General features: G+C 43.6%; 1 protein-coding gene across 1 annotated transcript in view; it reads right to left on the reverse strand.

The window, feature by feature from the left end:
• Positions 1-664: 664 nt before the first annotated feature.
• LOC142667064 (oocyte zinc finger protein XlCOF8.4-like) overlaps positions 665-13369 on the reverse strand; it is a 33738-nt gene continuing 21033 nt past the window's right edge. The window contains exon 7 of the mRNA XM_075847072.1: positions 665-3967. Within this exon, the coding sequence (XP_075703187.1) occupies positions 3156-3967 (812 nt within the window). The 3' untranslated portion in view covers positions 665-3155. The remainder of the gene's footprint in view (positions 3968-13369) is intronic.

Genomic DNA, 13369 nt, shown 5'->3' on the forward strand with positions numbered 1-13369 from the left:
ACTTGAAGGTCCAACTGACTTATTTTTTTTTTTTCTAATACATTGCACCTACGTAGTGCAATGTATTAGATCTGTCAGTTATTCACTGACAGCAAGCCGATTAGGCTTCACCACCAGGCAGGGCCTAATCGGTATCCGTAGTGGCAGAGCAGAAGGCCATTGTGTTTCCTGTTGCCATAGCGGCAGTTGGCAGCTCTGATTGCATGTCAGGGCTGGCGATCTGCTAGCAACCGCTAAGATGCAGCGATCGCTTTCAATCGCTGCATCGACGGGGTTAATGGCAGGGATCGGAGCTAGCTCCGGTTCCTGCCGTTACAGGTGAATGTCAGCTCTTACATACAGCTCACTTCCACCGCTGATGACACCGGCTCAGCTCCTGAGCCGGCACCATTTTGCCGGTGGCTACGGAAGCCGTTAAAGATCTGCCGCCCGGCGTGTCCTGAACGGCTCCCATGCTAGGGCAGACCTGGAGGCCAGTATTAGACCTCCGATTGCCAGTGCAGCCCCCGGTACCCCTGGCAATTTCATTGCTGGGGTCCCTTTGAGCTGCAAACACCTTAAATGCAGCGATCGCGTTTGAGCGCTGCATTTAAGGGGTTAATGGCAGGGATCAAAGCTAATTTCGGTCCCCGCCATTACAGCCGGATGTCAGCTGTAAGATATCCGGCGATGAGGTCACCGGCTCAGCTTCTGAGCCGGTGCCAAGCATTTGGTGTATGGATACGGCAAAATGCGTGAAGCACTAGCTTTCCATGACGTATCCATACGGCAAATGTTGGGAAGGGGTTAAATGAGACATGTTCCTCCTAGATCCTCTCTGAAGGGTCTTTTACACCTGACGATATTCGCCCAGTGCAGCGAGCACCCATCAACAAGACATCGTTAATCGGCGCTCGTTTGCTCCTGTCACACGGAGCTATGTGTGGGGACAAGCGGTCGTTACTCCATCGCTCGTCTCCATACATTATGTCAGCAGCATGTCTTCCTGTTTACAGAGGGATATGTACTGCCGACAACGAATTTTTACTTTTTTAAAACGATGCGATCAGCAGATGAACGAGTTTGCTCGTTCATCTGCTTATCACTGCCCTGTTTACACAGGGCAATTATCGGGAACAAGCGTTCTATGAATGCTTGTCTGCCCAATAATCGCCCGGTGTAAAAGGGTTTTAAGGATGGAATCACACATTCAGTATTTTTAGCCAAAGCCAATAGTGTATTAAAAAGAAATCGGAAATATAAATGAGGGACTTATACTTCTCTTTCTGGCTGGATCCACTTCTGGCTTTGATGCACTTTTTTTTTTAGCTAAACTGCATGTGTGATTCCAGTTTCGTTTCAGAAATGTCTGTGGCTGCCCCAATCATCTGTATGGGGCTTTCAGAATCCGTGTGCATGCTGCAGAAAAAGCCCCACTCACATGTATGGAATGATTTTGAAATTTCTGCTAGCAATCTGCCGCAAGTAAATATACCCTTAGGATAAGACCACATGAAGCAGCAGCCGCAACTATACCCACATAGTTGATGAATGGACACGAGATTTAGACAGTAAATACTGTGGTATTAGCGCAAAAAGCTTGTGGCCATTCGCCCACCGTATAAGTGTGTGATTTCTGGCCGCGGGTGTCAGCTGTGTATTAGAGCTGACATCCGAGCCAACGGCCAGGAACAATGATTGCACTGTTCCTGGCTGTTTAACCCCTCAAATGCTGCGGTCAATTCATGAGTCTGCCTTCACTCTGCCTCTGTTTAACCCTGCCTGTGGGGTGTTTTTCAGATCCAGGCTAATTCCACCCAAAAAATGAACAAACACACTTATTAACGGTTTAATGTCTGTGAATAATCTGAGGTGTTTAAAATCTTTTCCTGACCTTATAGCATTTCCCCTAGACAGAGGGGCCGCTGTGGATATAGTGTCTTTGGACTTTGAAAAGGCATTTGACACTGTCCCTCATAGACATCTAATAGGTAAATTAAGGACTATAGGTTTAGAAAGTATAGTTTGTAATTGGATTGAGAATTGGCTCAGAGACCGTATCCAGAGAGTTGTGGTCAATGATTCCTACTGTAAATGGTGCCCGGTTAGAAGTGGTGTACCACAGGGTTTCGTGCAAGGACCACTATTATTCGACTTGTTTATTAATGGATAGAGAGGATGGGATTAATAGCACTATTTCTATGTTTGCAGAGGACACCAAGCTATGTAGTATTGTTCAGTCTATAGAAGATGTTTGTAAATTACAAGATGATTTGAACACACTTGGTGTTCGGGCGTCCACTTGGCATATTAAGTTTAATGTAGATAAATGTAAAGTTATGCATCTAGGCACCAACAATCTGCATGCATCATATGTCCAAGGGGGATAGCTAATGTGGGAGTCACTTGTTGAGAAGGATCTGGGTGTACTTGTAGATCATAAACTAAATAACAGCACGCAATGTCAATCAGCTGCTTCAAAGGCCAGCAAGATATTATTGTGTATTAAAAGAGGCATGGTCTCGCAGGACAGAGCTATAATATTACCACTTTACAAAGCATTAGTGAGGCCTCATCTAGAATATGCAGTTCAGTTCTGGGCTCCAGTTCATACAAAGGATGCCCTGGAGAAGAGCAACTAAGCTAATAAGGGGCATGGTAAATCTAAGTTATGAAGAAAGATTAAAAGAATTAAACCTATTTAGCCTTGAACAAAGATGACTATGGGGGGACATGATTAACTTATATGAATGGAACATACAAAAAAATATGGTGAAATCCTGTTCCATGTAAAACCCCGTCAAAAAAACAAGGGGGCACTCCCCCCGTCTGGAGAAAAAAAAACCGTTCAATCTGCAGTGGCGACAAGCCTTCTTTACTGTGAGAACTGCGAATCTATGGAATTATCTACCACCGGAGCTGGTCACAGTAGCTACAGTAGATGGCTCTAAAAAATGATTAGATAATTTACTAGAACGAAAAAATATTAGCTCCTTTGTGTAGAAATTTTTCCCTTCCCTTTTCCCATCCCTTGGTTGAACGTGATGGACATGTGTCTTTTTTTCAACCGTACGAACTACGTAACTATTTAAAATTCTAAATGAGAATATGGTTTCTACTCTCTGAGGATTTCCGAAATTTTATTTCTATCTAAAACATCTTCCACATAAAGAAAATCAAAATGGCTTCTCCCCTGTATGGTTTCTCAGATGAGCTCTAAGTTTGGTTTTAGTTATAAAACATTTCCCACATTCTGAACATGAATACGGCTTCTCTCCGGTGTGAATTCTCTCATGTCTAACATGACTTGATTTATCTGTAAAACATTTCCCACATTCTGAACATGAATATGGTTTCTCTCCTGTGTGAATTCTCTGATGTGTAACAAGATGTGATTTAAGTAAAAAACATTTCCCACATTCTGAACATGAATACGGCTTCTCTCCTGTGTGACTTCCCTCATGTCTAACAAGCTGTGATTTGTTTGAATAACATTTCCCACATTCTGAACATGAAAATGGCTTCTCCCCTGTGTGAATTCTCTCATGTATAACAACATATGATTTAGCTGTAAAACATTTTCCACATTCTGAACATGAATATGACTTCAGCCCTGTGTGACTTCTCACATGTTTAACAAGACTTGATTTATGTGCAAAACATCTCTCACATTCTGAACATGAATATGGCTTTTCCCCTGCTTGAATACTTCTGTTTGTACAAAGACCTGAGATTTTTGTGACGTGTTTACCACATCGAAACCTTTTACCCCCTTTCTGAGCTTTACTTGGGGTAAAAATATGTGATTGGTCAGGAGAAGGTTCCTCATGATTAGGGGAAATATATGATAGGTCTTTACTGTGACGTCCTGGATGTACATTGGGGGTAATGAGGCTTTCTCCTGAAGACTGCTGGATGATATCTTCATCTTCGACTTTATAATTTATTGATAACATGTAGCTTCCCTCAGAGTTCTTACTGGGATTTTCTGTTAAAATTACAAAATGCATTTTTAATCCTATTTCAAAACATAAGTTGACAAATTAATAACATTTATATTAGGCTGGAAACAGACATGCAGTGATCTGAGCCAAAGCCAGAAGGGGATCACACAAGATGGATACGTTTAAGCCATGTCTATAGAATCCTCTCCTGGCTTCAGCTCAATAACCTGCCTCAAAAACTATGTGTGAGATTCCAGCCTTAGAACACTTTGTATTACACTACACCCAGGCCTCCACTTTTATAAAAATGGACTTGATAAAATTTTTGGGGAAAAGCAGAACTTTGTCTGGCAATGAAGCCTGTCCTCTGCCAACACATTTGGCCCTTCAATACTAATTAGACATACAACATCTTAACTTAATAATGTTACAGACAATCTAATCTTGGCCACAGTCCACATTTAACAAGATGTGCCATGAGACAAAGCACACATCTCAGGTTGAATTCACAGACATGACAATGGGGTCTAAATATCCTAATAGCTGCACAGTGACGAGATCTAAATTTTATAGAACAACTTTAGGATGTAGTGGAATAGACCGCGTGAGATTATCAATCAGAATCTGTAATAAAGGTTTACAGTACATGGTTATATAATTACACTTCTGGTCTGTTCACATCAGCGTTGCCCTTCCGTTGCGGAGTTCCGTCAGACGTTTCCGTCGGGTTAACCCCTCAACGGAAAGACAAACGGAAACCCCACAATGGTGACCGAAACGTTGCTAAAGGTTCCCGTTTGCCACCGTTGTGACAGGGTTCCGTTGTTTGACGGAATCAATAGCGCAGTCATTGAGGAGGCTGTGGAACAATAGGATGCCTCAAATCTGGGTATACGGTATACGCCCTATTTTCTTTGCGTTTATGCTATTCCTCAGTGCTCGCGCCTGAAAAATGGTGTCCCTGCAAAACCCCCTTAAATATAGAACTATAATTAGGCTCTTTCTTCTCAGATGTTATTATTAGGGTATGTGCACACGATAACGGCAAATACGGCTGAAATGACAGAGCTGTTTTCAGCTCCTGAATTTCAGACGTAATTGCTCGTACTCGCGTTTTTCAATGGAGTCAATGAAAAACGGCTCCAATTACGTCCCAAGAAGTGTCCTGCACTTCTTTTGACGAGCCGTCTTTTTTACGCGCCGTCTTTTTACAGCGACGCGTAATATGACAGGTCGTCGGCACAGTACATCGTAAACCCATTGAAAGTAATGGGCAGATGTTTGCCGACGTATTGGAGCCATCTTTTCAGGCGTAATTCGAGGCATAAAACGCCTCCATTACGTCTGAATAGAGGTCGTGTGAACCCAGCCTAAGGGGTTTTGTAATGGAAGAACCAAATAAATTACAAAGTACAAAAGGCAATCACCAAAATGTATGTGTTATATATGTATATATCTATCAGGTTTACGTTTGCTGCCCGAGCGATTGGGCAGCTGGATGTCAGCGATTGGGCAGAGACTGCCAGGAACCCTGGAGAGAAGACAAAAGTGTTTTTCACAACTTCTGTCTTCTCTATACTCACATACACATCGTTTAATGAGCGCTGTGTATAGAATAGAGGCCACTGCATTTATCGGTCCCGGTAGTCATATAACTGGTCACATGCTTGCAGAGATGTTGGTAGGAGGAGGCTGCTGTTGCTGCTGGATCTAACTGAACACAGCCCTATCAGTGACAATAGCCACTACAAGGTTATATTCACACAGGGTGGATACGCTGCGTAAAAGCACAGTGTTTCGGCCCTGTGCACCACAGGGAATTTCGGCCGAAAAACTGCACCAAATTGTGGTGCAGTTTTTCGGCCAAAATGGCCGCTGCTGAAAACTGCACCAAAAAAATAATTAAAAAAAATGTGATGCTTATTATAGCGAGGCATCCCTCCGACATCCTGACGTCTTGCAGCTCTGGGAGAACGTTTCGTCCCATGTGACCAGCCTCTCATTGGCTGCAGCGGTCAGATGGGATGAAACGCCATCCCAGGAGGCCGGCCTGGACAATGAAACAGACTTCTGTTTTTTTCCTGAGTTGTGATTTTTGTGGCGGAATCTCTGCTTTGCCGCCGCAAAATAACGCAACAACTGCTATTTGTTGTGGGTTTTACCTCCCCTTGAATTTAATGAATTTCCTGTTAAATTGTACAATTGACAGGCTGCGGACTAAAAAAACGCACCGCAGGTCAATTTCTGAGCGTTATTAAATGCTTCATCAAAGCCACAGGACACAGCTCCTTCCATCATAGTTTTGGTGTGGATAAGTGGCACACTTACGATATTTCAATCAAGGCACTTATACTCATGCCAAGGTGACGACTACAGTCCAGCATGGTTGGGCATATATAGGACAATAGGGTCAACTGTTCCCAAAGAATGCAGATATAGAAGTCTCTGCATTCATCTAATTTACACCAACTGTTGATTTTTTAACATTATCTATTGATAAAGATTTAATTTTATATTTACTATAATACACCCACACACTTTTCCAATCCCCTTTTCCCTCCCATCATACTGTCCATTGATCGGTGGTGCACACCTTGTGTGGTTTCCTGCATAATTATCGTTCAAAATTTTGAGGGATATTGCCAACTCTCCCTATAATATATAATTTTGTGTCCTGCTTGGATAGTCACGGTTTATAACCCTCAATATAATCAATGTGCTAAAATTTTATATATAGCTCAATCTAAAATTACTGATCAAATACACCTGAATTGCAAAACCATGAAGGGTCCCGTTGCATTGATGAAGCATTTCATAAGACCAGATTGACATGGTTGAAACAAAAGGTCAAGAATAGAAAAAAAAAAGGGGTAATAAAAAAAAAATAAAGAAATCGCATCATCTCAATAATAAAACAAAAACTACTAATTTGGATAAAAACACGACACATCATTTCTCAGATACTGACACTGAAGTAACTGAAGCCTCTGAGTCAGAGACCGAATCACTCCCTCAGGGCTGTACTGGTGGACAGACTAGTCCTCTAAGTCGATACCCTGGAAATATGAATAAAATCTACACTAAACCCGGAACTCCCTTTTTTTACAGGACAGAGGGAGATGGGGTTTCAGGGGTTCCCAGAGAGGGAAAGGGAAAAATCCAGAACACCGCAGGAAATAGAATCAATTAAATAAGGTGAACTTGGAGATTCCCTGCACATTCATTTATCCCAACATTCCCTCACCAGAGCACAGATACAGATCCTGCAAAACAGCTTGAACTTCTGCCTAGCCACCCGATTAAATAAATTCATGGCAGTTAAGTATTTGGACATAAGCGAATATATAAAAAAATAAAATAAATTGCAAACCGAAAAACATCAGATAAGGATATCACCAATGCATCAGTGGATTCTTTGGCCACACAAGTCAGTATCAGACCTTGAAAGCGAGGCCTTAATAAATTTGGAAGAACTACTCCTTGAAAACACAAACACAACAGGGATAGGAACTTTGGAAAGCAAAAACACAGTAACCTTTGAAACCTAAATCCACTACAATGCCACCCTTAGTTACATGCCCAGCAGCTATTCTCTCGCTCCCAGATAACAATATACACGATAACATCTCAGCAGAGGAGCAAAGGACACTTAAAGAGCTTAGGACTTGGCAGGATGTATTCTTCAAACAGTCCAATAAGGGTGGCAATATAGTTATTTGGCCCAAAGACATATGTACGAGAGGCCAAAAGACAACGCTTGGACAGAAACGGCTATAGACCTTTGTGGAGAGATTTCCACATCACAGTTCCAACAGGAGTAAAAGTCATTTTTAGATGAGGGGTACGAGTCAGGAGCAATTGCTCAGAATGAAAAGAACTGTCTGTGAAAGACCCTAGTCGCTACGTTTTATTTACTTCCAAAAAAATATCAAAAATCCTCCAGGTCGGACTATTCTCTCTGGTGTAGAAATCTTCCTCACCACAGACACAATGCAAATTTTGAAGGAGGTGGAAGGCATAATTCTGGATCGAGATGAAATGTTGGTTACTTGCAATGTGGAGAGTCTGTACATGAGCATTGACCTTGCCAAAGGGTGCGCGGTAGTGGATTTCTCCCCCTCGAGACAAGGGCAATACAACCCAGTGAGGAAAGATTTTGTTCTTCGGGTTTTAAAATTTATTTTTATATACAAAACTGCAACCAGCAGAATAACACTTCTTTCCCAACTATTGTAAATTATTAAAATGAAATAACTTTATTAAGCATAAAGACTAACCACATGTAAGTTATTAAAATTTATTTTGACACGCAACTATTTTCTGTTCGATGACCGTTTTTATCTACAAGCGCGGGGCACAGCTATGGCAGATGCAGTGGCTCCAACTTTTGCTAACATCTATCTTGGGTGGTGGGAAGAGGTTATAGTCTTCAATGACAACATCCGAACATATACCGATGACATCAGCCTGTGGCGTCGTTACATAGACTACATTTTAGTCATGTTTCCAATTTACATAAATTCATTAAACTTATTACATGAAAATACATATAACCTTAGATTGACATTGGAATTCAATCGACAAGCTATACACTTCCTAGATATCAGACGACTATATACAGACACCACAGATAAAATTAAAACTGACCTTTATAGAAAGGACGCCTCAACTAATAGTCTACTGGATGCCACAAGTACCCACTCAATTCACACAATAAGAGGGATTCCGAAATAAGTTTTGCGCCTCAGGCGAAATTGCTAAATTTTCTCCATCTTTAAAGAAAGAGCGATGGAACTTAGAACAAGACGCCAAGCGAGAAGTTACTCAAATAGGAGCAATAAAGAAGCCTACAACATAGCTCTAAGAACACAGTGTAAAAATCTATTGGTTCCCAAAAAGAAAGAAGATGTATTTCCCAAACAACAAAGGTTTATCACACACTACCATGATAACTGGGACCTCATGTTAAATATTTTTTACAAACATTGGCATGTCCTAAAGACAGACTTTGATCTAAACAAAATTTTGGGTAGCAGAGTCCGACAGGTTACCGGAAAGGTAAGAGCATTTAGGATCTTCTCATTTCTAGTCATGTTGTTCGCAATGATACCAGACCAACAGCTCTGACCTTGGGTTTCTTTCCATGCAAGCTTGTAGAATTCTCAAAACCACAAGAGAATTCCTGGATAGTTTTGGTAAAAAATTCTCTATCAAAGAACATATTAGATGTACCTCAGCAGGTGTGGTTTACTGCTTGGAATGCCCATGCGGCCTCAGATATGTAGGCAAATCATAAGAGAACTCAGGGTACGGATCCACGAGCATATTGGCTCAATTGTGAACTTTGACATAAATGAGAGAGAGAGAAATTCTGGGCCACAATAAGTCCTTTACCCCAACCCTAATTGCTAGGCACTACAAGAATGTGCACAATTTAGATTTGACCAATCTTAAAGGTTGGGCAATCTGCCAATTACATCTTGGCATCAGAGGAGGGGATTTGGATGAGGCCATCCTGAAAAGGGAGAGTCTGAATTTTCGTATGTACTCTGTTAATCCCCGTGGCTTAAATGAGAACTTCCACTTTCGATGTTTCCTTTAATTACTTTCTTCACAATCAAAAATTTCCAAGATGTTTTTCCTTTTCCCCTTTTGTCGAATTGAAAGGATTATAGTGGCCATGATATGGGCAACTCAAGGGACACCTCTCTCATATTTAAGATATACTCTAGTAGAATCATAAGGATAATTGTCGAACGTATATCTATAGTGAATTAACTCTAGATCATATTGCGTTTATGGGTAAAACAACAATGAATTTAATATGAAATCAATAAAATTATTGTCAACCTTTATATTGACAATATCACGGTCCTCAAAGGTTTGTTTGTGGATCCTCTGTGTCGTCCGGGAGATGGTGCTTGTAACCCAGGGCAACGCTTGGCACAGCAGGTTTAGCGGCAGTCAGATGTATAGGCCAGAAGTCAGGACAGGCAGCAGACGTCGAAACGGGTATCGATAGCAATAGGTCAAGGCAGACGGCAGGCAAGGATAGTCAAGTTCAGGCTGAGGTCAAAACTGAAAATCCAGACAAAGGCAGAAGGCAGGAAAACAGGGCACAGGGAAACTCACGGGGAACTTGGTTGAACAAGCAAGTATTCAGAGGGAGGAGGATGCTTAAATAGGAAGTCTTGGAATTTTGGCATGCGCTGCCCTTTAAGAAGTGAAGACTCAGCGCGCGCCCTCTAGTGGCTACAGCCGCACATCGTGGATGACGGCCGCGGAGGGAGATAAGAGATGCACTTACCTGACGCCGCCCAGAGCCAACAGAGCATCCGAATCGGGTATGTGGAGCTCGGGTCGAGAATGAGGGAATGGAGGGTGCAGGAACCGGAGCAGAGACCGTGGAAGAGGCGGGGATCGGTGCAGCAGCCATTACAGACAAATACATAACCAGTATATCTCCGATAATTTTGTTTTGATTTGCTATAACCTTTCAACTATAAATTTTTTCTTTTTACTAACTACACAATATATTTTCATTTTCAATGAGTATATGTCATGTCACGGGGTGTGGACCCACTGGGCCGTACCGCGTAGCGGGATAGCAGCTGGCCAACTAGGTACAAAACAATGTCTATAGTCCAAAACGGGTACCTGAGGCAATGTAGACAGTAGCGGTGACACAACTGACTTTCACTGCAGATAGCACAGTAGATGCAGCGGAAGACACGACTTGACTTTCACTGTAGATGGCACAAAGGCACGGGATACAGCGTACAGGCAGAAGGAACGGGTAACACTGGGAACTGGAAAACACTAGGAGACCATTTGTAAGACAAACTTTAGGTATACAAGAACGCTCAGGCAAGGATCAAGTGGGCAGAGCCCTTATTATAGTCCAGCAGCATTCTGGGCTAATTACTCATTAATAACAACTGGACGTGTACTGACCCTTTAAGGTCGTGCGCCCTGCGGGAAACAGTCCCAGAACCCGGAAGTGATTGCCGGCGTCTCCCTGGAGGGAGATGCCGCCGAGAACACAGACGTTCATGGCCGGGGCCGTCAGGGGGTAAGTCTGAACGATGGCCCTCGACATTACAGAATCCCCCTATTACGCCTCCTCTTCTTGGGGTCAGAGCGGGAAATAAATCTCTTCATGAGGACAGGGGCATCAATGTTCTCCTCTGGCTCCCAAATCCCCTCCAATCCACCAAATAAAACATCCTTCCTCCCACTTTCTTGGTGGCCAGGATGTCCCTCACTTCGAAAGTCCCTGACGAACTGCCAGGGGCCACTGCGGAACAAGGAGACCTGGAGTAGCAGTTCAGGACCACGGGCTTAAGCAAGGAGACATGGAAAGAGTTAGAGATTTTGAGGGTAGGAGGCAGCCGAAGCTTCTGAGACACAGGATTTATTTGTAGCAGAATCTCAAAGGGTCCGAGGAATCTGGGAGAATACTTGCAAGATGGCGCCCTCAGCCGGACATTTCTGGAAGACAGCCAGACCTTCGTACCTGGAAGAAACTTGGGAGGTTCTCGTCTTCTAGTGTCTGCCTTTCTCTTCATGCAGTCTAGAGTCTCTCCAGCAGAATAGAATATCGTGTCTGTTGCCATATCTGCAGAAAGTCCCAGAAGGTAGTCAGCTGCAGGCACCTGGGACATAGTAGAGACAGGAAGAGATATACAAGGATGTTGGCCGTAGACGATGAAGAACGGACTGGAGGTGGTGGACTCACTGGTATGGTTATTATAGGGGAACTCAGCCCACGGGAGCAGTTGCACCCAGTCATCATGTCGTCTGGAGACAAAGTGCCGCAGATAGTTCTCCATAATCTGGTTAAAGAGGCTCTGTCACCAGATTTTGCAGCCCCTATCTGCTATTGCAGCAGATAGGCGCTGCAATGTAGATTACAGTAACGTTTTTATTTTAAAAAAAACGAGCATTTTTGGCGAAGTTATGACCATTTTTGTATTTATGCAAATGAGGCTTGCAAAAGTACAACTGGGCGTGTTTACAGTAAAAGTACAACTGGGCGTGTATTATGTGTGTACATCGGGGCGTTTTTACTTCTTTTACTAGCTGGGCGTTAGGAATGGGAGTGTATGATGCTGACGAATCAGCATCATCCACTTCTGTTCGTTAACACCCAGCTTCTGGCAGTGCAGACACACAGCGTGTTCTCGAGAGATCACGCTGTGACGTCACTCACTTCCTGCCCCAGGTCCTGCATCGTGTCGGCCACATCGGCTACAGTTGATTCTGCAGCAGCATCAGCGTTTGCAGGTAAGTAGCTACATCGACTTACCTGCAAACGCCGATGCTGCTGCAGAATCAACTGTAGCCTCTGGTGCCGATGTGTCCTCGCTCGTCCGACACGATGCAGGACCTGGGGCAGGAAGTGAGTGACGACACAGCGTGATCACTCGAGAACACGCTGTGTCTGCACTGCCAGAAGCTGGGCGTTGTGAAGAGAAGTGGATGATACTTCTCGTCAGAATGCCCAGCTAGTAAAATAAGTAAACACGCCCAGATGTAACACACATAATACACGCCCAGTTGGACTTTTACTTTAAACACGCCCAGTTGGACTTTTGCAAGCCTCATTTGCATAAATACAAAAATGGTCATAACTTGGCCAAAAATGCTCGTTTTTAAAAAATAAAAACGTTACTGTTATCTACATTGCAGCGCCGATCTGCTGCAATAGCAGATAGGGGTTGCAAAATCTGGTGACAGAGCCTCTTTAACCCTTTTGACCTGTCCATTGGACTGAGGATGATAAGCCGATGAGAAGTCAAACTTTACACCGAGGAGGCCGCAGAGTTCTCTCCAGAACTTCGAGGTGAACTGGACCCGTCGATCTGAGACAATATGCAGAGGCAAGCCGTGCAGACGGAAGAGGTGTTGAACGCAGAGGTCGGCCAGTCGAGCAGCAGAAGGCAAGCCGGTCAGGGGAACAAAATAAGCCATTTTAGAAAATCGATCCACCACCACCCGGATCACAGTGTATCCCGCAGAGAGAGGCAGATCTGTGACATAGTCCATAGCAACATGCTGCCAGGGGGCGTCCGGCAGAGGCAGTGGTTGGAGCAGACTGGCTGGTCTGCAGTGGGCAACTATGTTTGCTGCACACACCGTGCAGGAGGAGACAAAGTCTATGATGTCTTTGGGCAGCGTGGGCCACCAGAACTGACGGGCAATTAGGTCTCTGGTCTTACGGGCACCCGTGTGACCTGCCAGCTTGGAACGGTGACCCCCAGCGAAGGATTCTTCCTCTGTCTGATAGACGTACAAAAGTCCTTCCGGGAAGAATGTCTCTAACTTGCAGATGGTTAACAGAATAGATGCAGGAAGGGTCATTAATATTCTGTGAGGACTCCACAGTGTCCTCTGTTTCAAAAGATGTGGACACTAATAGCTACATTGATTTTTCTAGGGCCCAC

The sequence above is a fragment of the Rhinoderma darwinii genome, chromosome 1 (assembly GCF_050947455.1).
Source record: "Rhinoderma darwinii isolate aRhiDar2 chromosome 1, aRhiDar2.hap1, whole genome shotgun sequence".
Lineage (NCBI taxonomy): Eukaryota > Metazoa > Chordata > Amphibia > Anura > Rhinodermatidae > Rhinoderma > Rhinoderma darwinii.